At 33.3% G+C, this 23,991-nt stretch overlaps 6 protein-coding genes and 1 non-coding gene across 11 annotated transcripts; 4 read left to right on the top strand and 3 right to left on the bottom strand.

Annotated features, from left to right (window-relative positions):
- Window positions 1-264: 264 nt before the first annotated feature.
- Window positions 265-4,247, bottom strand: LOC114170518 (phosphoacetylglucosamine mutase). 2 transcript variants are annotated; one of them, XM_028056017.1, is made up of 9 exons: window positions 4,108-4,247; window positions 3,747-4,009; window positions 3,530-3,649; window positions 3,030-3,172; window positions 2,654-2,905; window positions 1,724-2,136; window positions 1,460-1,635; window positions 884-980; window positions 265-625 (listed from the first exon to the last, which is right to left on the bottom strand). In XM_028056017.1, the coding sequence occupies exons 1-9, from the start codon at window positions 4,166-4,168 to the stop codon at window positions 471-473; spliced, it is 1,680 nt and encodes a 559-aa protein (XP_027911818.1). In that variant the 5' UTR covers window positions 4,169-4,247; the 3' UTR covers window positions 265-470. The 2 variants fall into 2 exon arrangements, with proteins under 2 accessions (XP_027911818.1, XP_027911824.1); XM_028056023.1 differs by having other exon boundaries at window positions 1,460-1,629.
- A 1,983-nt stretch (window positions 4,248-6,230) lies between these two features.
- On the top strand, window positions 6,231-6,865 carry LOC114174039. Its single transcript, XM_028058779.1, has one exon. The coding sequence runs from the start codon at window positions 6,289-6,291 to the stop codon at window positions 6,610-6,612; it is 324 nt and encodes a 107-aa protein (XP_027914580.1). The 5' UTR covers window positions 6,231-6,288; the 3' UTR covers window positions 6,613-6,865.
- Window positions 6,866-8,889: 2,024 nt separating this feature from the next.
- Window positions 8,890-10,731, top strand: LOC114174250 (ras-related protein RABH1b-like). Its single transcript, XM_028059049.1, has 6 exons — window positions 8,890-9,142; window positions 9,475-9,545; window positions 9,735-9,823; window positions 9,947-10,058; window positions 10,177-10,267; window positions 10,411-10,731. Exons 1-6 carry the CDS (start codon window positions 9,026-9,028, stop codon window positions 10,549-10,551), a joined length of 621 nt encoding a protein of 206 aa, XP_027914850.1. The 5' UTR covers window positions 8,890-9,025; the 3' UTR covers window positions 10,552-10,731.
- Window positions 10,732-13,660: 2,929 nt separating this feature from the next.
- Window positions 13,661-16,291, top strand: LOC114172388 (probable GTP-binding protein OBGM, mitochondrial). Of its 4 annotated transcripts, none has more exons than XM_028056878.1 (6): window positions 13,661-13,798; window positions 14,006-14,226; window positions 14,321-14,411; window positions 14,653-14,735; window positions 14,827-14,889; window positions 15,016-16,291. In XM_028056878.1, exons 2-6 carry the CDS (start codon window positions 14,089-14,091, stop codon window positions 16,156-16,158), a joined length of 1,518 nt encoding a protein of 505 aa, XP_027912679.1. In that variant the 5' UTR covers window positions 13,661-13,798; window positions 14,006-14,088; the 3' UTR covers window positions 16,159-16,291. The 4 variants fall into 4 exon arrangements, with proteins under 4 accessions (XP_027912679.1, XP_027912684.1, XP_027912694.1 ...); XM_028056883.1 differs by having other exon boundaries at window positions 13,667-13,798; window positions 14,016-14,226; XM_028056893.1 differs by having other exon boundaries at window positions 13,667-13,803; window positions 14,016-14,226.
- Window positions 16,292-18,545: 2,254 nt separating this feature from the next.
- Window positions 18,546-19,378, top strand: LOC114173189 (BON1-associated protein 2-like). The gene has a single exon (XM_028057445.1). The coding sequence runs from the start codon at window positions 18,676-18,678 to the stop codon at window positions 19,213-19,215; it is 540 nt and encodes a 179-aa protein (XP_027913246.1). The 5' UTR covers window positions 18,546-18,675; the 3' UTR covers window positions 19,216-19,378.
- A 693-nt stretch (window positions 19,379-20,071) lies between these two features.
- On the bottom strand, window positions 20,072-20,196 carry LOC114174774. The gene has a single exon (XR_003602736.1). It is a non-coding gene; the product is annotated as a U6atac minor spliceosomal RNA (small nuclear RNA).
- A 1,018-nt stretch (window positions 20,197-21,214) lies between these two features.
- On the bottom strand, window positions 21,215-22,786 carry LOC114166415 (expansin-like B1). The gene is made up of 5 exons (XM_028051151.1): window positions 22,609-22,786; window positions 22,420-22,526; window positions 22,131-22,312; window positions 21,921-22,053; window positions 21,215-21,572 (listed from the first exon to the last, which is right to left on the bottom strand). The coding sequence occupies exons 1-5, from the start codon at window positions 22,745-22,747 to the stop codon at window positions 21,366-21,368; spliced, it is 768 nt and encodes a 255-aa protein (XP_027906952.1). The 5' UTR covers window positions 22,748-22,786; the 3' UTR covers window positions 21,215-21,365.
- Between the last annotated feature and the right edge of the window lie 1,205 nt (window positions 22,787-23,991).

Raw genomic sequence — 23,991 nt, 5'->3', positions numbered from 1 at the left:
AAATAATTGAGCACAATTCTTATTCTTAGTTAAAAATACTATTTAATCAAATTTTATTTTCTTTCCCATTGAGTCAAATTAATTTAAAATGAAACTTTGAAAAGTATAAATCATGTCCCCAAACAGAAAAAAGAATTATTATATTATAAATTCTAAGTCATTACTTAGTAATTCATACATCTACACATTTAATCTGTTAACAAATTTTTCTACATTATTAAGGAATTGTTTGCAGAAACTTTATTAAAAGAAACTCAAGTCACGTATGGAATAAAAGATAGTCACCACATAATACATAACTTTATTAATTAGTTTTTCAATAAGATGTAAACCACCATGACAGAGATGTTAATATGCAGAAGTAACAGAAATCCATGGTTAGACAACCTTAAAAGCTAAAGGGTACATTTGATGTAATATGAAATGAAAAATAAAAGGAAGACATGGAAGGGAAAGGAGTTGCTGTGGTGTTAGGAGCTGCCGAGTCCCAAGAATTGGTCCACAAGCTTAGCCACAGAGTTGGATAGTGTATCAGCTGCTTCCTGCGTGGATGCCTCAGCATATACACGAACAACATCCTCAGTACCAGATGGTCGCACAAAGCATCGACCTTGGTGGTACTTCCCTGTAAACCCAGATAAGAAAAGAACCAATCTGCAATATTAGCATACTCAAATTCTACATCTTAATCTTCTCCCTGAAAGGCTTCAAGGGATGAAAGTGCAAATGTGAGGGTAGAGGAGCTTTATTTCAAACAAATATGTCATGACACATTTCTACATCTTTCTTTTCATCAATGTCAAAGTTGGTAAAACATATGTAATTCAAACACACATGTCATGTCAAGAAATTGAAAAGGAAAAAGAAAAGCCAAAAAAGATACCAGTTTCCGCATTGATGGCTTCTTGTAAACCAGGGGGGCTAACAACCACAGTTTCTGCATTTGCTGTAATCACAGCATTTCTGTCGGCAACTTTAACCTGAGAGATAACGGCCAAAGCAAGCATTCATTTCACAATTTCTATGCTAATATAGTGACAGTAGAGTGATAATCACATATAACATTACCAAAAATTAAACAGAAACTTCACAACCAAGGTGAAATGTGAAGTTTCGGGTTTAAAGCATAGTCACTGCATTGCAAATGTAAGCGATTGAGAAAGAAGATGGTAAATAGTGTGAATCGAACCTGATCCATGTTAAAACAAAGACTTTCAAGCAAACTGAGTTTGAACGTTTAAATTAACATAATTGAAATTATGATTAACATTTCAATTATATTAACTTCACTATGTAAAAATTATTATCCTAAATAGGAGAATATCAGGAGCATATATGTATGTGCGTGTGTGTGATCCAAATTAAACTTCTGATACTTTAAAAAAAGAAAAAAAGATTCAAGTTCTGATAGCAGTGCAAAAATCTCCAGCTTCAGAAAAGATAAATTATAAAGGTTAACCTTGAGCTGCCTGCTCGGTAAATCGTGATAAAGTTCATTCCATCTATGTATGGACCATCCCATGTGCTGTAAAATGACTTCGACCAAGAGCAATCCACTCAAAGCATCTCCAACAGCTTGGTTGATCAACTTACTGACTGCCAATAACCTCAAAGCAGCCTTTTCCCCTTCTGAACCTCAAATAAACAATCAAAAGATTTCTATTTCTTTCAGCACTTCAATCTTGCAAATAAAGTGAGAATAATCACAAACCACCGAACAAACCTTTGGATCCTGAAGAAATCTCCTTAGTTCTGGCCTCTAACCACCCCACGAAGGATTCTGAAAATAAGACAGTTCCATGGCCATTTGCCTCAAAGTAGATACCAATATCAAATTCAGCAGCTTTTTCATGTAGGTATTTAACTCCAGTTGGAGTAAAATTAACTTCTAGTCCTAACTGTTTAAGATAATTAGTAGATGCCCCATTTGCATAGGCAGTCTGTACAACACCAAGACGAGCCTGGTGGGAATTTTTTATGCCTTCATTCTCATTAAGAAAGCTCAGTTGCTCCCTAATAAATATGGCAAACAGGGATAGTATCTTGTCCCCATCAACAAGATCAATTCTACCACTGCTTTCAGGTGGTACAATAAAATAAACAAGCCGATCAGCATCTCCATCCAAACTAGCGCACCTACAAACTAGAACTAGCTCCATTAGTAAAGACCTTAATAAATAACACCAACATAGCAGCACTAGAAGAATGCATCTATTGAATCAAATGGTAGATCTATGTTATCCAGCATCAAATAAGAACTTCCTGCAACTTTCCTGAAAACATCCACATCACAGACACCCTCTATCACAAATTATATGAAAGAAAGATGACATGCAGGCCATAAACATAATCCTTTTAGGTTGAATGATTTTTGCTCATTATTTTTAAAAGTGAAATTATCTCAAGATTGTGCTAACAACTATCAATTCATGGTTACAGATTTCTAAGTTTCAATGGATGACAAATCCTCCATTTCTACTATTACCATTGGAATTACTTGCAGTAATTATGCAGAATGATTAAACATTTCAACTGCTTTTGCTATAAAGATAACCACAAACTATTGGAGAATTACTCGGACACATACTAGTAATTTCAAACAGCATGTTTTGCATGAACTTCATTTCTAGGACAAGATGATGAGCAGACTAACCTTATCCCTGCATCTTTAGAATCAAAGCCGTGAGGAACAACCTTCTCTTTCTGCACATAATCAGCACCCACTCCGTCATTCAGTACACCTCCATCTTCACTGCTGTTCCGAACCTCAACAACCAAAGCATTCAACAAACTCCTTAAAACTTTAAGTTTTACTCCACCGACTCCATTGGATCCATCCACAACCACTTTATTGTTCACCCCATCAAGCTTACTTTTTTCAGCTGGGATCAAATCCTCCAAGCACCTGATTCAATCACACGACAATCCTAGAAGGATGTGTTCAGCAATGACTTAAACATCAACAAAATAATGGAACAACATGAAGCAATGTCCATTTACTACCATAGCAATGTCTGCATTGGTCTGACCTGAATGAGCTTGAAAGCTGTTCAAAGTAATCCTGCTCTGAAGCTTGCACACCCTTATTTCGGGCCCGAACCATCCAGTGCAATTGTGGAGTTGTCAAGACCCCCATGTCCGTCGCAACAGCTCCGACAATTGAAGTGACCCCCTTCATTTTCATCCAAGTATATGCAAGTAAAATCAGCCAAATAAAATAAAATCTGGTACAAAATCCCATCATTTATGATTCTTGTACCCCCAATTGTGTTATTGACATAGTGGAAAATTGCAAACAAAATCCAGCCACGATGGCAATTGCAGGTAATTCAAAAACCTTAACATTGCGGCCGAAATCTCAGTTGCAGACAGTTTCTTAAAACCATGATGACTCTTGCACGCCCAAGGTTTTAAAAAACAATCTATGAGCATGCTTTCAGCAACATCGTCAAGGATTTTATCATGTCCACGAAAACTGCATCGGCCGCACTTGTCCCCGTGAAACTGCAATTTAAAACCTTGTACATACCTGTCTAGCTGCTTCAAGCAAAGCATCTCCACTAGGCCTAGTGTCTCTCCCCAAAAGCACTTCGGCATGGCTGACCCCATCCATCAAGATCCCTTCTTTCGCCACGAATTCATTTATCAACTGCAGGTGATACATACACACGAACATAACCACATTCACCGAACACAATTTATAAAAAATGGTAATGTGGGAATAAATAATTTGAGCCATTACTAACCACAAGAAGATGTTGGGGAGAAGGGGCATTGGCGAGAGCGTCGGCGAAGGGTTCCCAATGCTGCGAGAGCATTCCACCGTTAGGGTCAGCGATTTTGACTCCATTATCAGAAACTTTGTTGTGTGAGGCAGTGATCATGAGACCGATGATGGAACCGGTCTTGAGCGATCTAAGGGCTGCGAGGATTCCCACTCTGTAGACCGTCGATGGGAGAAGCGACGCATCGGCCCTGAAGCCGGCGGTGCCGTACGATAGCTTCACTCCTGACACGACCAAACGTAAGTGGGAAAAAACAACATAAAAGAAAAAGATTGTTCTGTCGCTATGAAGAGAAATGGAATACGTGAAAGAAATAACGAACCCTGAGGAGGCGAGAAGCGAGAAGAAGAGTTGAGAAGCAGAGACTGTTGTTCGTCGTTCATGGCGGAAGAGTTACAGATTGCTTCTCAGATTTGCCCGAAGTCATAAAAATTGTCAAAGTAAAGTGATATTCTTTTTTTATTTTTTTATATTCACGAATAAATAATATAGAATTTAATCTAGATCATAAGTACAATGTGTTCCATCAATGAGATAACTTTGGAACCACACATGTTATTAATTGTTGTTAGTTGTTTTTAATCATATTAAGCTATATTTAAATGAATAAATATGAATTCGTTTGAGCATTGAAATTTTCATAATTTAGAACAATAAATTTAAATTATAGAAATTTAAACAAATATTTTTCATTTATATTTTTCTCTTAAAATTTAATTGGGCTAAAATCAAAATACTATTAAATAAATCTCGATTTAGGCATTGTTGACTTACATAATTTTTTTTATTGTAATTTCTATCCTTCAATCTGGTAATTTTTTTTTAATAACCAAAGCTTATTTCTTAAGCTAAAATCAACCATTAACTTTTAGTTTTGATAGAAGAAACCTTTTGCACCATCTTATTTAAAATTGTTTTAAATAATTTTAGTGGAGAATTTTCTTTTATCGCATCAATAAAGAAAGTTAGACAAAAAAATTAATAATAGCACTTAATAGTCCAATAAAAAAATGTTGATTAATACCGATTTATAGTCAATTTAAAATTTATAATCGAATGATCATTGTTAATTTCTTTTACGTTAAGTGATTAACATAATTATTATTTTGTCACTTTGTAATTATCATCACATATATTTTATTATTTTATAAATTATAATTTATGATTTTATAATTTTATAAATATAATAATACGATGATATGACAATATAACTAGACGTGATGACAATATAATAATATGACGATATAATGATAACACACTATAACAATAAAATAAGATGAAGATTTAACAATATGACAATATAATGATATTATCATACGATGATATAATAATGATATGAATATATGAGGATATAACAATATAACGACATAAGGATGTGATATAATAGTAAGAGAATATAAAATATGACGATATAAAAAAATGATGGTATAACAATACAATAATATGATGATAGGATGATATAAACGATATGACGATATGACAATATAACGATACAATTATATAACGTTATATCATAACAATATACATTATAACGATATAACATGTGATAATGTGACAATATAGAGATATGACAATATAAATACATAAGACGTGACGATATAATAATATAACCATATAAATATGATGATATAATAATAAAATTATAAATTATAATTAATAAAATTTTAAAAATAATAAATTAATATAAAAAGTTAATAATAAAAATTCAATTAAAAATTTTTAAATGGTTAAGTACTTGATAAAAGATAAAAATTTATTAAATACTCAATTAAAAAAGTTATCAAACTTATCGTAAACTTAAAATATAATTAAACATTTTTTTGTAGTTTTTTGTCAATAATGACCGAGAAAAAACTTTATTGAATCTAGCTAGAAAGAGTATAGCAATATTTGGTTAAAAATGATTGACATGGAGTAATATTTTCAATTATTAACTATTACTTACTATTATTATTTTTTTATGTATAGTAATTAAAATAGTTTATTTGATAAATAATTAAATATGAATAAATTTGAATTATCTTATCAGAATAATATTAATAAATATAAATTTATAAAAATAATTTTTTTACTTTTATTATATTTTAAATTAAATTAAATTTTATTTTTTATTTAATATTTAACAATTTTATATTTTTCTACCATTTCAGATTACGTTTTTATCGTTGAAGCGAATTATATATATATATATATATATATATATATATTATAAATTTTCAATTAATATTATTTTGTGTTAATAACATAATTTCATAAATGATAAATGTAGGATATTTTATATTTTATATTAATCGTGAAATTTCATATTCTTAATAAAAATAAATAAAATATAAATATATAAAGTAAATAAAAATAACAAATACATCATCTAATAAAAATTAAACCGTTTCAATTAAAAAATAAAAAATATTTAATAAAAGAAAAAGGTTAGGTTCGGAGGAGGCATTACATTACACATAACACAGCACATAGAGAGAAGACAACTTTAGCCAAAAACAAAAGCATGGGTTTACTATGGTGGCGAAAGGGGAATAAACCCCAAATCCAAGAAAATTCCCAACCAAACCCATCCTCCTCGATTCTCAAATCCAATGCCGCAGATACAACAAAACTCCTCGCTGAGGCCACAGGCATGAACGGCGCCGTCGAAGTTCCCCGACCACCCAACGCCGCCGTGTCGATTTTCGAGTTCGGCTCCGTCGCCGCCTCCAACGACAAGGTCACGCTAGCCGGCTACTGCCCCGTATCAGAAGACTTCGAGCCCTGCCGCTGGGAGATCCTCCCAGCAACTCAGTCCAACGCGCCTCAGTTTCGCGTAGTTTTTTGATCTCATCTCTCTCTTCTACTTCTTCTGCTTATGCTTACGGGATTCAATTTTATCTACTTTTTTCTATAAAATCACCTAAATTCTCCTATCTCTTGTACCTTTTTCCATCTTTCTTTTCCTTTCGTCTTATTTGCTAACATTGATGGATGCATGAATGCCATATATTCTGAGATTCATGAATTCTCCCTTCTCATTTTGGGTTAACTGTTTGTAATAAAAAAATTCCAATGGAGTTAGGGTCCCATCATACATATGTCATAGGTTCAAATTACTCTTACCTACTCGTGAGAAAGAAATCACACAGAATAACATGCTTGTCTTGGTTCACTGCTAGTCCTGTGTGGGTTATACTAACTTTTTCCCAAATCTGGCTTTAGGATCATTAGGATCGATGATATTGGTAATTGTTTCTATGTGTAGAAAAAAAAAACGGATTAGGCTTTTAAATGATTTATCGAAGATGCTTTTTCTTTGGGAGGATATTGCAGTGACCATGTTCCTCTGATGGGTCATTCTTTCTTTCATAGACACCAGATTCATCAGAACTTATTATTATGTTGTCCTCGTAAGTCATAACTTATTCCGCCAGTAACTCATTCTCTAAATTTTAGTTTACTCATTTTCTGCTGTGTTTGGTTTGTTGAATATACCAAACTGCGGTGGCAAAATAAGAAAATAAGTTCTTTGTATTATTTGGTGCAGTAATCGATGCATAAGAAAATAATTTTATCTTTACTTCCAAATTCTCGAGGACAGAGATTAAGCATAATCAATTTTGTAAACTTTCATCAAACACACCTTCAAAAGTTTGTTTTCATGGCATTATTCACATTCAAACTCAAACTCAATAACAAGCAAGTCAAGCAGCGGTAAAAAAGATCATCCCCTATTTAGGAATCTAATGCTCCTTTTACATGTTCTTACAAGCCCAGCCATATCCCAAATTTAGAAACGATAAGTTGACCTAAAAGCCCTGCCACTGATAGAAGGATCTGGTTTCTCATATTTTCTTCCCTTTCTCGGTTATGTTTTACTTTTTTAATATGATAACAATACTTTGGAATTTTTAAAAAATGTATATTGAATTTATAAGAACTAAAATGTTTGTTAGTGCTAAAAGCATTTATACATGTTTTTTTAAAACTAAATAGTAAATTATGGTTTTTATCTAAAAAGTTAAATGTTTGTCTGAAAATATTATTATTATATTCAAAATAATTAAAAGACACCCGCAAGACAGTCATTTGTTTTTGATAGTATGTTTTAATTAGTGATAAAGATAAAGTAAAATATAATAGAATGAGATGGATTGTAGGAAATATAGTAAATAATTCATTTGAAATAAAGATTAAACATAATTGAATATATTTTCTTTACTTTCATCTAACTTTTGTTCTTAATTATATAGAAGATTTGTTCTATAACACGCATATTCGTTAAGATGAAGACAAAATAGAATCGGTCACGCGTCATATTTTTTCCATTTTATTTTTCATTGTTAATGTTATAGATTGAATAAGTGGATAACTTTTATTTTGACTTCATTCTTCTCCACTCGACAACCTACCACCAATTCAAACGTAAAGCAGCATTGAAGTAATGAAATTTTATAAATTTTTCATGAAAGTTATTTACATAAAAAACAACATCTCAACAACTTCAAAGTTTTTTAATTTTTATTTTTAAAACTAATATTTTCGTTAATTTTTCTTCTTTAATAATCATTGGTGCAAATACTTTCTCTTTAATGAACAAGAGTTAGTTGTTAATAGAATTTTAACACAAAACCAACCTTATATAATATTATTAGATGTTTTTTCTTTCTTTCTGGCAAGCAGTGATTGTTTTATTTTTGGAGACTTTGACCAGATTGAATCTAAAGACACCATAACAATTCAGTTTAACTGAATTCAATCAGTATTTGTTTTTGGTGGATTTTTTTTTTTTTTTCAAAACAAATGCACTGAAGTTAAACATCTGAACTTATATATGCTACTTACAAGTCCTATCTAAAAATGCTGGATTATCAAAAGTCTTAAAATTTCAAGGTGATATATAATTTCTCTTGTCATTATGGTAACAAATACTATACTATTGATAGTCTATTTTTCACAGCATTAATCCAAACAAAATTCGATATATATAGTTGCTTAACTACTAACTATTTAAAGTTTTGCAAAATTAACTATTTAAAGTAAAGTCTAAGTTTTTTTTTTATCTGTGGATGATTTATGTGAGAAAGCAATGAAATTATTATTATTATTATGAAGGCATTGAAAAAAAATTAGATTTGTGTTTAAATTACAGTAACACAAATATGTTGAGCATGGTTGAGAGAGAAAGGAGGAAATCTGAATGAGGAGAGACATATCGTTAAGGTGTGTTGTGTTGTGTTGTATGAGGGGCTGTGAAAATGGCGCCAGTATCAGCTCTTGCAAAGTACAAACTGGTGTTTTTGGGTGACCAGTCTGTGGGAAAAACCAGCATCATCACACGTTTCATGTATGACAAATTTGACAACACTTATCAGGTCATCAATCAGATCCACTTTCTCAGCCACTTTTAACTTTCCATGTCTTTTACCTTCAATTACCCTCTTCATCATCATCATCATTGATCTGAATATATCATATATGTTTTAGGTATTCAAATGTAGGTTTAATAGATCAGGTTGGGGGATCACGGGTTTCAATTTGTGATGGTTGATCATATAGGGCAATGCAAGTGTTAAAGGAATTTTGTGTTCTTGTACGTAAGGTTATCAGAAAGTTGTGTTATAACCATAATGCGCTTGAAAATTTGGCACAGTATAGATTTTATGATTTTCTTTTGCTTGTACTTATTATTATTTTTTCCAAACAGGCCACGATTGGTATTGATTTTTTATCAAAAACTATGTATCTTGAAGATCGAACTGTTCGACTGCAGCTGTGGTAAGATGTTGCATGTTGGAAATTCTATCAGGAACGAAAATAAGGGAAGTAGTGTAAAAAAAAATAAAAAATGCTAGTTATTGGTTAATCAGTGTGAGGTTCATGAAGCTTGCTTAAAGGATTCCTTCATTTAATATTCTGTTTTTAATTTTCTTCCCCACAAAGCCTTTCTTGTTTTTATGATGACAGGGATACAGCTGGTCAAGAAAGATTTAGAAGTCTTATTCCAAGCTACATTCGGGACTCATCTGTTGCTGTCATTGCTTATGATGTTGCAAGTATGCAATTTATTTAGGGTTTTTTCCCTTCACCTATTCCTTTCTCTTTTTTTTTTCTGATTTTTAACAACAACAATAATAATAAAAGCAGATACATTTTTATTCGATTTTGTTATGAAATAGGCCGTCAGACATTCCTAAACACATCAAAGTGGATTGAAGAGGTTCGCAGTGAGAGAGGCAATGATGTTATTATTGTACTTGTTGGGAACAAAACTGATCTTGTGGATAAGAGGTAAGAGATGTTGCATGTTTGATTTACGTTGTTGTTTTGATGTCTTGTAAAAGTGTTGTTTTAAATTTTCTGATGCCACCTTTTACTTATGAGCAATATAATTTGCACGAGTCTTTAGGCAAGTCTCTACAGAGGAAGGGGAAGCCAAGTCTCGTGAACTAAACGTGATGTTTATTGAAGCTAGTGCCAAAGCTGGTTTTAATATAAAGGTAATCCTCTTCTACTTTTGCAATATTTGTGTAAGATGAAATTAACCACATTTCATATTGTGGGTAGAGTGTTGCAGGCCAAGTGTTTGAGATTTTGCCTATTTACTGGTTTTGAGTTATTGACATGTGAAACCTATACTTAGGCCCTGTTCAGAAAAATTGCTGCTGCATTGCCTGGAATGGAAACACTATCTTCCACAAAACAAGATGACATGGTTGACGTGAACCTGAGATCTTCTGGTGGCCATGACTCTCAACCTGATTCAGGGGGATGTGCTTGCTGAATGTGCCTAATCTTGAAGTTCTGTAACTTTTTGCTCTGTTCTACTTCTTTTCAAATGTAAAGGTTCATTTGTGTTTTAGACTTTTTACACCATTTTATAACAGAAACTACAGATGACAGATAGAACAACTAATACTGTTACACTTGGTTGTTTAGTTGTTGGCTATTCATTGTTACTTTATCATTTTTGAAATCTGAAATGTAAACATTCACAATTCACTTTCTTCTTCATGATTGCTTAAAGAGATCCAGAGATGCCCACACATGCATTTGTAGATGCAACACAACGCAATCAATAGTGATTAAAGAAACCATCTGAGTTAAATAATCTTAAATGAGATAACTACTACAATGAAGTTTGGTAACATGCATATTACATAAACAAATATGTTAATTGTGTGACTTTTTACATTTTGAAAAGCTTTCCATCGTTGAAAGTATTAAAATATAAGGTTAATTTTGTAAGACCCTATAAAATGGCGTTTTAAGAGTGATAGTGGTTTAAAAATAGTGAGACTCGATTATTTTAATATTAAAAGGTTTTAGTATAAATAGAATTGTTATAAACGAGTTTCATTATTTTAAAACACACTATCTCTCTAGAAACCACTTTTCTAGAGTTCTCTGACTTCTCTCTAGAGGTTCTGTCTCTCTGGTCATCTGATTGAAGAACCGAGACCGTAGGATTGATCCTCTCGGCAAGCTCTTCAAATTGGACCGATCAGTTTCTCCGTTCGCGTAAGTTGAATTTCCGCTCTCTTTTTAGTCTTTTTCTGTTTTCTGTTGCATGCAAGCCCTCTTCCGCTTGCATGCGACATTTTAATCATCAGTATGAGTCTCTGTTGATCAGTGATCATAACGGTATGTCCTGATCGTTCTTGTGATGTTTCTATGTGTAGATAGAGCATTCTGTGGAGTTAGAGGTGTTGACGTTTTTAAGGCGTTGACGTTTATAAAGCTGTCTAAACATGATAACAGGTAAGGGAAGCTAACCACTCTTCTTAATTTGAATAGAAAATTAGTAGATGAGCTTGAATTATGTGTTTGATAGATGAATTAGTGTTTGAATTGCATGATTTGGTGAATAATTGCTTTGTGCTTGAGGCAAACTGATCCACTGCATGTGGGAACAGGTTCGTGACCTGGTATTTTCGCCTAGGCGAGTGACGCTCGCCTGAGCGAAAACACCAGGAGACGCACTTTTGTTCCTGCGCGAAGTCTCGCCTAGGCGAGCTGGGGTCGCCTGAGCGAGAGACGGTCTCGCCTAGGCGAACCAGCCTAGCCTGAGCGAGAGTTCGCCCAGGTTTTCTCTTTTTGCCACTGTTAGTGTCTCGCCTAGGCGAGACTGGCTCGCCTGAGCGAGATGACCTATCGCCTAGGCTAGACTTTTTAGCCTGAGCGAGAGCTAATATAGTAGTAGTGCTCTAATTTTGTTTTCTTTGGTGGAAATGTATGTTTTTATGTATCCTTGTGCAACTTAGGCCTTGTATGGTTGGAATGCTACCATTGATGTATCGTATGATTAAATTGGACGAATACAAATTACGAGAAGATGTGGTTGAATTAGGATTTCAAGGGAAATTCTAAGAGGAATGTTTTAGCGTATGTAAGGACATAAGGACTCCGTATGGGTTGGTATTCTGAAACTCCAATAATCATTCAAGCTCATATAGAGCAGAATGGATTATGTCGTGAGGAGTAGCAGGAGGTCCTAGTCTTTGGACTTGATCAAGTCTTAGACGCGAAGGGGACTTACCCTGTGAGCGGTCGGGTGATAACTCCGTGTGTCCAACTCTGCAGAGTTTGGGAACCGTCACAGGTGCAAGCCACCCAGAGATCCAATGTCGCTTACATAATCCGGATATCGAGTCTAGAGTAATATATCTGCGTTGTGGTTGTGGTGGTCTATGTGATTCTAGTGAAAATGACAAAGATTGCATGATTTCTGTTTATAATTGAACTGTATGATTCTTTTAATCAAATTAGCTTACCCTTGCTTGTTGTGTGTCTGTCTCGTGTTGTATGTTTTTCCTTTTGCGATGATCACCTATTCGGTGGGAGTAGATGTGGTTGCAGTGTCAAAGGCACTTCTGGAGGATAAAGAGCCATCGTGTTAGTGTTGAAGAGGAGGTTTCCAGTGGGAGCTTTAGCAGTGGTCAGTAGTACAGAGTTTATTAGTTTAGTTTAAGTGTATAAGTGATATATTTTTATAGTCATACCTTTTGTAAGACTGTATTAATATATTGTGTATCCTGAATTATCTGTTTTGGAACTATGATGAAACTCTCTATTTTTATTAGTTGTAAGCTGCTAAAATTGGGATGTTACAAATTTACAGTATTTGACTTTATAATTTAATTTTGTGAAGTTAAATTAAATTTAAAATTCATTTGTTAACATCCTGGAGTTTATCATGTTTTTTACTTATGTATAATTAAAAATAAAATGTTTAGTTTTTGTTGTTCAAATCAAGTTTTTAAACTTTTAAAATTCATAAAACTTATTCCAATTCTTAATTTTCCCTTAAATTTGTAAGATTTAGTTTATATGAAACTAATATATTGTAGGACTAAAATCAAACTTTTAGTGACATATAAAGAAAAACTATCACGTAAAATATAAATAATTATTTCAACAACTAAAATATCAAAACGAAAAAACGATAAAGAAACAGCATAGCTTTACAAAAGGAAAAAGTTGTTTAATATAACGTCATAAATTATAATAAAAATATTATTAAAAGTATAATTTAGTATTTATTTGTTTTTAAAATATTATACTATTTATTTACTACTAGTTAATATATGTGCATTTCTTTGTTTTTCATACATCTAAATTATGTATAATATTATATATACACACACTATATTAATTAGTGTTCTGATGATGATACTGCACTTAATACTAAAGTGTGTTATTTTGGTTTGAAATCAGGGTTTCAAAAACCCCATTTATAAACTACAAGAAGTTTATGTTCTATCGAATAATTAAAACTGCAACTGGTTTTGCAATTTAAATTTGAGCCGTTCATTTCTGGATATCCACGTGTCAGTCTGAGGTGAAAGGAAATGGAGATGTACAGTAAGGTCCTGAGAGGATCCACACACCCCACTAATTTTCTCTCCTTCCCAGAATCTCATTTTCATTTTCGTGTCATTTCATTTACCCTTCTTTGCATGCCAACGTCTCGAGCAAAGTTTCAAATCGAAGGTTCTGCTTCTGCACTTCATCATGCTGAATTAACCAAGGTTAGGTGATACCTCTCACCTCAAATTTTACATTTCTAAAATAAAATCGTCATGTTGTTAGTAGTGGCACAAGATTGTATAACACTCTGTCATGCGCGAAATCTGTTTGAGAAAATTCCGCAACCAGAAATCCCATAAAGTTAATTAATTGAACTAATTTTCTTCACTGAAGACCACTGTCTCAGTCTAACATTAATCTTGCATTAGCTTTGCACAGTTTTTGAAGGTGCCAAACTTCCACACATAGAGGACCAACCTGGTTCGCTCTTGCAAGTTACTAGTTTGCGCATATGATGTTTCTCTTTCAAGCAAAATGCATTAAACAAATGGAAGCTTTGACTCGAAGGTGTATATCTAGATGGTCTATTACACCTTATGCTCGTTACTCCGATACTTCTCAGAAGAAGTCTAAGCTTGCTCCTTTGCAGGTTGATCCTCAACTTTTTTTTGCACATGAAAAGGACATGCTGTCATTTATTTTAAGTTTTTGACCACTTCTTTGGGGTATGGGTGGTTTTGTAGGAGAGACGAATGATAGACCAGTGTAAGATATTTGCAAAAGCAGGTGATGGAGGTAGTGGTTGCTCCAGCTTGCGCAAGGGAAGACCCGATGGTGTGTATGTCTCTTTATTATGATTTATAGCCAAGGTTTTGATTCACAGATTTAGTTGCGTTGTGATTGCAGAAATTGCGTTCCAATGCAACTGCAGTTGTGGTTGCAATTAGGTAGTAGATACCTTCAACAAAACTGTAATATTGTAGCTGTAATAGCAGTTGCAAACCGCAATTTAAGAAATGTGGATGGTGTGCAATGGAGCTGATGACAGTGCTACTTTGATTTCTTTTTGACGTAGGTGGCAATGGGGGGAGAGGCGGTGATGTGATTCTGGAATGCTCTCCCAGAGTTTGGGACTTCAGTGGTTTGCAGCGTCATCTGGTATGCGTTCGTATCTTCTGTCAAAATGTTTTTTGAAATGATGAAACTTTTCCTGTCTTAAAAGATTGGTGACATTAATTGTTTCTCATAGATAGCCGAGAAAGGAGGACCTGGGTCATCAAAAAAGTTGATAGGTAGCAGGGGTGCTGATAAGGTAATTGATGTTTTACCTGTCATTTTGGCTTTTAAAACAATTTCATAGTTTTATTTTCTCTTATTTAGCCTTGTTCGCAATACAGAACTTTAAGTTCATTCCAAAATCGTATGCTTTATTTAACAGGTTGCCCGAGTACCCATTGGCACTGTACTTCATCTTGTCAATGGCGATATTCCGTCCGTTGTCAAAACTCAATCCTCGACTGATGTAGACCCTTGGGATATTCCTGGGGCACTTGTTGATGATTCTCCTGACACTGGCTATGGTTCTACCTCCAGTGATACACTAGGGGAAGTAAAAGCAACACATTCTATTGGCTGTTCCTCAACACAAGCTGAAGAAACAAATGCTAAGAAATGTGACAAATCAAGAGATGTTGCATCAACAGATGCATTCTCTCAACTCTCCACCTCTAATGGAGCTCCTGAATTTTGTACAGAGGATATTGAAGAGAACCAAGAGATAATATACAATGTTGCTGAGTTAACAGAAGAAGGTCAACAAATTGTCATTGCTCGTGGTGGAGAGGGCGGTCTGGGCAATGTGTCTAGTTCCAAAGATTCAAGGAAATCTATGGTTATGAAGGCAGAGGCTTGTCAACACATAGCTAATCTTCGGGATCCTAACAGTATCCACTCCTATCTGCTTGCAGGTTCACCTGGTGTTGAGACGGTTCTTATATTAGAACTGAAGAGTATTGCTCATGTAAGCTTTGTTGGAATGCCTAATGCTGGTAAAAGCACTTTACTCGGGGCAATATCAAGGGCTAAGCCTGCTGTTGGTGACTATGCGTTTACTACTCTTAGGCCAAATTTGGGGAATCTAAACTACGATGATCTCTCAATAACCGTGGCTGATATTCCCGGGCTTATAAAAGGTGCACACCAAAATCGTGGACTCGGGCATGCATTTCTGCGCCACATAGAGCGCACAAAGGTTCTTGCTTATGTGGTAGACTTGGCTGCTGCTTTAAATGGAAGGAAGGGAATTCCGCCATGGGAACAGCTCAGAGAGTTAATTCTAGAGCTAGAGTACCATCAGGACGGTTTGTCCAATCGGCCATCCTTGATTGTTGCAAATAAGATTGACGAGGAGGGTGCAGATGAAGTATACAACGAGTTAAAGAAAAGGGTACAGGGTGTTCCCATCTTTCCTGTATGTGCTGTTTTGGGGGATGGCATACCAGATCTTAAAGCTGGCCTTAAAATGCTTGTCAATGCTGAAACGTCATATAAACTCTGCCTAGATCAAATATTGGTTGCTTAGATAACTATTGAAAACTACTCTTGCTTGTAATGGAAAGTCTTTCTTGTTTTTTTCAAGAATTCTTGAAATTGTAAGTCAAGAAGTTGGAAAATGTGATTCATACATGAAGTCAGAAAATGTGATTCATACATGATATGATGAGGCCCCTCGGTCCGAGCAATCGGACCCTTTCTCCTTTTTAGTTTTATACCCTTAGCAATGCAAAGTTAGGATTAATTATTGCATTTTAGGTATTATTTGCTTTGAAATTATGAGTTTCGTCTTAATATTTGTTCGTAGAAGGTGTTTAGGATGATTAAGAGACGAAGATACGTTTAAATTGTTTTTTATCTCGAGTCTCAAATGAGATTATTTGAGTATCAAAACAAGTCATCCAATCAAAATATAAGGAGAACTAGAAAATGTAAAAGTAGTTCTAAAGATGAATTTTCATTTTTTTAGAGATGACAAATAAATTTATTTTTGAGTATTTTTCGAACGTGTATTAATATTATCGAGAAGTTTCCGTTGACCGAATATGTATATACGTAATATTTGATTTTTTAAATTTATATAGAATGAGATAAATATGTATCCATGTGTATTGTTGTCTTCATACCCCGTTTTATATTATTGAAATGTATTTAATTTATTAGATAATTTAATAAGTTTATATTAACTTATTTTATTCTTAATTTTTAAACTTTAATACGTACATTTAATAATTTTTCATAATTATTTGACATTTATTCAATTGTTATTTGATATTTGTATAATTATAATTTATTTTTATAATTTTTTAATCCAACTTGAATGTTTAATAATATTATGTTCTTTTTATTATAATTTTTAGTTTTAGTAAAAGAAAATTATCTCATTAATATTTGGAGCACAAAATGGACAAATTCCTCAAATATGCACTTGCACAACTTTTTAAATTCCTGATTGGTGGATCCAATTTAAATAAATAATAAAATGAGAAAAATAGAATGAATTTAATAAAAAGAAAAATATAATGAATTTATGCTTTGAAGGAGAACTTGAGGTATCTCTTGACGAGGAAAACAACACAGTAATAAAAAAGAGAACATTAAAATTTTTAAGGTGAAAAGTGAAAATCTACAACATAAATCAATCAATTAAGCTCCAAAAGAGTAGGATAAAAATCATTTGCCGATACATTTAAAACAATAACGTTTTCAAATTTATAAATCAAAACTAAGAAAAATCTATAATAGAAGAGTAGTACAAAACTAATTGTTTTAACTTCAGATCTCCTATTCTAGATATCCTCTTCTGAAAATTATATTCTAGAAAGCATGTTCTAAAAAATTCCAAAATAGAGAGTCCAAAAATTACTTTTACGTAGGATAAATTATTATTTTGAAAATCGGAACCGGAAAAAAACCCAAATTTAATGACATTAATTCTCTTGTTCCAGCTGCGTTACTAAATGCCCAAACCCAGAACAATAAATTAAGGGAAAATATGTAATTTAAAATATATGAATAAAACATTTATTTTTAAAGTAATTGAATTTAATCTTTTTATATTTAAGCTTATCATTTATCATTTATGTTTAAAGAAAATACTAAATTTACATGTCTTGACTTTTAAATTTAAAGAACAACTCATCCATTTGAAAAATATAAAAAACAAAATACGGTTTAAAAGAGAAATTATAATAATAAAAAAACATTATTTTTTCCTAAGAAGAACACGTGCGGCAGCATTCTCCAAATTCCAAAAACTACTAACCTTCCCGGTGTCTCTCCACTTGTTTCTTCCTCAATTTATTGTTGTCAACAAAGTCAGTAGTTGACTTGGTCTGCAGAAAACCCTTGTTTTAATCAAATCATAAAACTCTTGGAATTTACTCAACAAAGAGACAAATCAAACATTTCATTCTCAAGGGTGTTTTCGACTTTTCGCAAAAATATTCCAACTAAAAAAAAAATCACTAAAAACAAGTAGTATATGAGTACAACGAACTATACAAATTTTCTTCACTATAATACATAAAAAAATGTTTTCTTTTATTTGAGAGTACCATAATCAATAAAAATCATAATACGGAAATTACATAATCATACACCCAGTTGTTTACATTAAAATATCAATTAATAGATTTCAATAAAGTCTTGGTCGTTATAATTTTTCTTTAATACACTTTTATTTATTCTTTATATAAATATGTTAAATACAGGGAATAAAGCAGTGTTGAACGTGTAATATTATAATTGTATAAAAGGATTGAAAATTCTTTCCAACAGGACTGAAACTTCCTCGTAACACACACGTTCCTTACTCCGTCAACTTTCAAAACCACGTATGTTGTAATAACGGCTCATATTCAAAGCCACAGGAAAGTGCTTCACCATTAAAAAGAAGCAACCTCTTTCTTTCTCTCTTCTTTCTCTCACGTTTCCCAAACCTCATAATATTTAACTCTTCTTCTTCCTTCTCTTCAGCCCAAAATTTCAGCGCATCACACACAAATCTTGTACATACATTCTTTTTTAATCGTCATAAATCACGATGTCAAGAACAGTGGAACTAACAGTTTTATCCGCAGAGAATCTCCAAATGAATAAAAAACCCGTAAGAGGAAACACATTTGTGACGGTTCACTCCGACGCAAGCAGCGATGGAGGTGCCGTCACGAAAGTGGATTCCGAGGGTGGAAGCTACCCTTCGTGGAATGAGAAGGTTGTGGTGAACGTGCCGTTGCATGCAAGGTTCATAACCGTCGAGGTGAGGTCCAAAACGTCGTCGTCGTCGTCGTTGACGGGGTCTAACAGTGTTGGTGTTGCACGAATACCGGTTTCTGATTTCATCGGAGGGTATGTGCCAGAAAATCAGCTGCATTTCTTGAGCTATAGGTTGTGGGACGGTAACGTTAGGAGAAACGGGGTTATAAATATTTCGGTGAGGGTGAAAGTGCCGGAACGTTCTTCTTGTAGTTCCAATTCTATGCCGTTTGCGGCGGTGACTGGGGTGCCGGTGGCCGGTAATGGCTCCACCGGAGTTGTCACAGGGATTCCAGCTCTTTGGTTAAACTACCAAAGAAATGTCTGAAAATGTAAATTTGATTATTTGATATTAAATTGCTCCAATTTAATACGCAAGTATATTAGTTGGAACAGAATTTTATAGTCCATAGTCACTTGTGTATCTTCGACTTGATTAAAAACAAATCTTTGAGGGGTTTAGTTTGTTATTCATTGTTTTTCATATTTAATTATAATAAAAACTCAACTATTAAATTGATGAATATATATGAACTTAATTTTATTAATATTTTAGATGTACACACAAAAAGGAAGACAAGTATGTCTTTTATGGTGCTTCCCTTCATTTATTAACTTTTATTTTGTGCTTCTGATCATAGTGATATGGGACCAAAACATCTTTATTTTGGACAAAAGAAAAATACTCATTTTCCACTTCCCAGGAAGCATAATTCCTCTTCTGGTTTTGTCTGAGTATATGATAAAGTGAGAGAATAAAAACACTCCTAAAACCTTTAGAACATGACATGTTTAGAATCTGGAGTTAGCTGTGTCAATTAACAGAAACATTGTGAAGAGACAGAACTAAAATTAACCTTGTCTAACAGCTGCAGCATGTTGTCGGAAGTCACTTTGGTTTTGAATTTTGTTTATTGACATATAAAATCTCTGTTGGAGCCTTCTTTCAAAACATCACTGCTGCAGTACCTGCAATTGGAACACTATCTTCCACTGAAATAGAAACATGGTTGCCATGAATCTCAACATCAGGAGCTGAGGATGAAGTTATCAATTATTTGAACCATTAGTAATGCCAAGAGAGGTAAAGCCATAAAGAAAATGTCAATGTCAGTGGAAGGAAAAAAAAAAAAAAACTTCTTTCACTTGTACACTAATGAGAGTGGAACGAATCTATGAAGAAAAAAAAAATTGGGTTATAGATCCACCGAAAGGTGGGTAGCCTTAACCGGATGTGTATAGGAAAGCCCGAAGGCTGTTCCCGTCCCTGTCAGGGGAGATGCCAACCATCTCTCCTTTTAACGAACACAGTTTTCAAAGGCCAGATATCCTATATAAAGCACGATAATCGTAAGTAACTATTCGATGTGGGACTTACAGATTGGCAGATTGATATATATATTTTTTGAAAATTAACATAAGCTTAGGGACGGAAATAAAAATGAATTGTTAATTTTGTTAATTTCATGGCATTAATTCTCTTGTTGGAGCGTAACTTACTAATTTGTAGCTTGCTCCAGTAGTTAAGATCGTAGAGTAACAGAGAAAATGCCTCTGTCATTACCAATAACCCAAACCCAAAACAATAAATTTAAGGAAAAATGTGTTTTTAATTGCTGTAATTTCAAATATATGAATCAGACTTTTACTTACAAAAACAATTGAATTAATATTTAACGTTTAAACTTATGATTGAAAATTTTTCACTGCCATAATACTAAAGAAAAGACTAAACTTACATGTTTTTATTTTTAAATTTAAAGAATCAATCAATTAAAAAAATTAAAGAAAAGACTAACCTTTTTCCTCACAAAACCTTTGTGTTTTCTTCTGTCTGTTGCCTGTGGTGACAGGGATACACAGTTGTTTAGAATCTTATTTGTTGCTGTCGTTATTTACGAAGATGTAAAAGAAGATTTATAAATTTATTATTATTAGAAATAACGTCTATTTCTTAGAATAATTTGGGTCTTCTCTCATAGTCGTTTCTCCTTCCATAAACTACGTATAGCAACCTTCATTTTGCTATCATGATTTTACATATTTGTTCGGAAATCTAGGTTTGGTTGTTTGGTTAGCAATTCATAATTATTATTTTTATTTGAATTACAAACATTAGAAAATCCACTTTTGTTTTTCATCGTGAATTAAATAACCTAATATCTAATCAATTATAGCATATTACATATATTCACTCCACAATCATTATTTATTAAAGCATTGCTCTTGTTATTTACTTGAGCTTCCGATATTTGAAACTCTTGACGACTTAAGGTATTCAGATCAAAACCTTTATTTAATTGTTTCAATACAATGGAAAGGGGTGATTTGTATAGTATATGATACACAAAGTATGCCATCACTACTTATTAAGAGAAAAAACAACGTCAAAATTCATAAAGGAGGGGACAATAAATCATCTAAACATGATATGATATTTTTCTGATTACATAATATGAATTAGTTTTGTCAGATTCTCTATTGGTTCACTTGTACCCCTGAATCGTATGTTTCTCCAGCTTTCCAATCTCCGGGTATGTTATTTGCTGGAACAACCCAAGTTTCTTCTCCCTCTTCTTCATCACTAAACAACATTCTCAAAGACAAAGGTCCACTTGGTGGAGAGGTACTAGTCCACACAGCTCCATGGCTTCGGTCAAGTAATTTACACTCAAAGTTTTGAGTCTGCATGAGATATGATCGTTATTTACCTATCACAAACAATTATGATCCTACATAGTGTATTTAGAGAGAGGATTACGGAGAGATACAACACTAGTCAAATATACGTCCAACTCACAGGTAAGAAACGGACACTATTCTTAATCACAAACCTCAACTTTCTCATTTTTACTCAATATGAAACTTAGACTCATACTTAGATTTCTAAGAGACGTATGAATATCCTTCGCAGATGAGAAATATTATCTCTAGTATTCACACTTTACCTACTAACGAAAATTATCTGAAAAGAAAAATTAGTATTCACATTTCACATATCACAAATGGAGTTCATTGGGAGATAGATAGTACCTCACAGAGCTGCACAGCAGTTATGTCTCTCCTTCCTTGTTGATACCAAATAACAAAAGCCAAATAATAAGGGTTGTTGCTGCTCTCGTCTATCTTGATCGTTATATTTTTATCTGGGTAGCTGCATGAAACACTGCAGAGACAGAGAAAGATATATAGAATACCCAGTTAAGTAGAAAAATATTGAAAAAAGAGTTTTAGTCATGTTACCGTCTATATTCAATATCAACCACGCCAATGGCTAGTAGAGAAGCAGCTGCATCAGTGGTTTGAGCCATTCTGCTAAATGCATGTTTGCTGAGAATGAAATCTGTGTTATCACTTGAACCTTGGTCAGTTATGACTGCAGTCACACCATTGTTTGAGCAATAGCCACTGTTCGTACACCTCACCTGTTCATTATTTACACAACATATCAGTTTCACTTTTCAAGATCATGCGTACAAGTTTAAGGCATAGAAATCATAAACTAGACACACATTTTTTAATGGTAACTCACCTGGTAACAGGCGCCACAACCAACACCATTTCGGTAAAGAGAAGATGCAGCAGATACATCCCCGCCATTGATCGTGGCACCAAAGGAACCAAACCCGCATGCACCGGCTGCAATGAATTTCACAAGAACATTTTAGGTAACACTTTTAGTTTGATTTTTCAGCATTGTCACATCAGTTTCACTTCATACCATCTGTTCCTTGTTCTTCAGAATTTGGATAATATGCTGCTCGAGAATGAGTGAAACAATCGGTGCACGAAGTATCAGCCAGAGTTTGCATGAAAATCAAGTTGGTAACAAGAAAAGTACAGAAAAGATAAAGCGCCATGCGTGAAAGTGAAAGAAACAAGTTCACAAATGGAGATTAATTAAGAACACTCAGGTGATGCATGGAACAAACCACAATTCTACTATTTATACAGAATTTGGTCAATTTACCAACTTTGACTATACAGAATGCTAAGAAAAAAATTCACACTCTGAAATCTGAATGCGAAACGCAATTGTTTCTCAGCTACCTACTTAATTAGACTACAAGATACATATACTCGAGTATATGATGTTGAAAAACCACCTTGTGTTGTGACCTTTCAAAACTGCCATGCTTTATGTTTATTTATTTTTAGTTGACAAATAGAAATGCTTTCTTAAGGTGAAATCTTGGTATGGACACTAACAAAAGATGATGATTCTGATGGCTTATTTTAAAATTTGACAGGAAAATGCTTTTAAGCAACTCTGATGCTATATTCAAAGGTGTTAGCCAAAAAGGAAGAGACGTTTGACTATGAGAGGTGGTTGACCTTTGAGCACCTAACAGTTGGATATAACCAAAGACTCAATTGTTCATTCTGAATGTGCTATGTGAAGTAATATAGGAGAAAAAGTTAGGTTCTTCTGCACTTTGATACAATTAATGTAGGTATCTTCTTCAGTTCTCACTTGGGTTGGCGATGAACAATATTAAGTTTTGATAATATGTTTCAAGGTGTATTACCTTGGGTGTTAGGAACAAGGCATTGAAGAAAAGAATAAGATGTAATAGAGAGGGGTTTCACTGGACAGTTACAGTATTAACGAGACCTGAATTCATTTACATAAAATATTAATATTACTGTTAATTCAAAATTTTAAGACATTGAATTTATGATTCTTTATCTTTATATAATGTTCTATTTTTTATTTTTAACGGGAGACTTAAATTCCTAATACAGGAAGCATCAATGCAGAAGAAGCAGTTGCAGGCTCACTTATAACAGAGAAGGTATGAAAGTAAATAGGTTGTGATGTGACGAAGAGAAACAGAAAATGTGAAGTAAAAAATAATAGTATTATTTATAAACTGTGGGCACACAAAGATTAGTGCCATAATATTGTTGACCCACCTCCATGACTATTATGATCAATTTTTGTCTTTTGTTAAGATATGCATCTTAATTTAGTAGTATAACATTTTAACTTAATAATACCATTTTAAATATTAAATAAATTATACTAAAAGGGAAATAATGTTAAAGTAATTATATGATAAATATTTAAATGAAAAAGAAATCGAGAGGATACTATGATTTA

The sequence above is a fragment of the Vigna unguiculata genome, chromosome 2, assembly GCF_004118075.2.
Source record: "Vigna unguiculata cultivar IT97K-499-35 chromosome 2, ASM411807v1, whole genome shotgun sequence".
NCBI lineage: Eukaryota > Viridiplantae > Streptophyta > Magnoliopsida > Fabales > Fabaceae > Vigna > Vigna unguiculata.
This window is presented reverse-complemented; position numbering and strand designations above follow the sequence as displayed.

Excerpts from the sequence above, each read along its gene's own strand:
- LOC114170518 (XM_028056017.1), bottom strand. The coding sequence starts at position 4,168 with ATGAACGACGAACAACAGTCTCTGCTTCTCAACTCTTCTTCTCGCTTC. Across the intron at positions 3,173-3,529 it reads TGCTTGAAGCAGCTAGACAG|GGGGTCACTTCAATTGTCGG; the intron begins GTATGTACAAGG and ends ATGAAAATGAAG. Across the intron at positions 1,636-1,723 it reads GATTTCTTCAGGATCCAAAG|GTTCAGAAGGGGAAAAGGCT; the intron begins GTTTGTTCGGTG and ends TGTTTATTTGAG.
- LOC114174039 (XM_028058779.1), top strand. The coding sequence starts at position 6,289 with ATGGGTTTACTATGGTGGCGAAAGGGGAATAAACCCCAAATCCAAGAA.
- LOC114174250 (XM_028059049.1), top strand. The coding sequence starts at position 9,026 with ATGGCGCCAGTATCAGCTCTTGCAAAGTACAAACTGGTGTTTTTGGGT. Across the intron at positions 10,059-10,176 it reads ACTGATCTTGTGGATAAGAG|GCAAGTCTCTACAGAGGAAG; the intron begins GTAAGAGATGTT and ends ACGAGTCTTTAG. Across the intron at positions 10,268-10,410 it reads AAGCTGGTTTTAATATAAAG|GCCCTGTTCAGAAAAATTGC; the intron begins GTAATCCTCTTC and ends ACCTATACTTAG.
- LOC114172388 (XM_028056878.1), top strand. The coding sequence starts at position 14,089 with ATGATGTTTCTCTTTCAAGCAAAATGCATTAAACAAATGGAAGCTTTG. Across the intron at positions 14,412-14,652 it reads GCGCAAGGGAAGACCCGATG|GTGGCAATGGGGGGAGAGGC; the intron begins GTGTGTATGTCT and ends TTTTTGACGTAG. Across the intron at positions 14,890-15,015 it reads GTAGCAGGGGTGCTGATAAG|GTTGCCCGAGTACCCATTGG; the intron begins GTAATTGATGTT and ends TTTATTTAACAG.
- LOC114173189 (XM_028057445.1), top strand. The coding sequence starts at position 18,676 with ATGTCAAGAACAGTGGAACTAACAGTTTTATCCGCAGAGAATCTCCAA.
- LOC114166415 (XM_028051151.1), bottom strand. The coding sequence starts at position 22,747 with ATGGCGCTTTATCTTTTCTGTACTTTTCTTGTTACCAACTTGATTTTC. Across the intron at positions 22,313-22,419 it reads GTTGTGGCGCCTGTTACCAG|GTGAGGTGTACGAACAGTGG; the intron begins GTGAGTTACCAT and ends AATAATGAACAG. Across the intron at positions 22,054-22,130 it reads GTTGATATTGAATATAGACG|TGTTTCATGCAGCTACCCAG; the intron begins GTAACATGACTA and ends CTGTCTCTGCAG.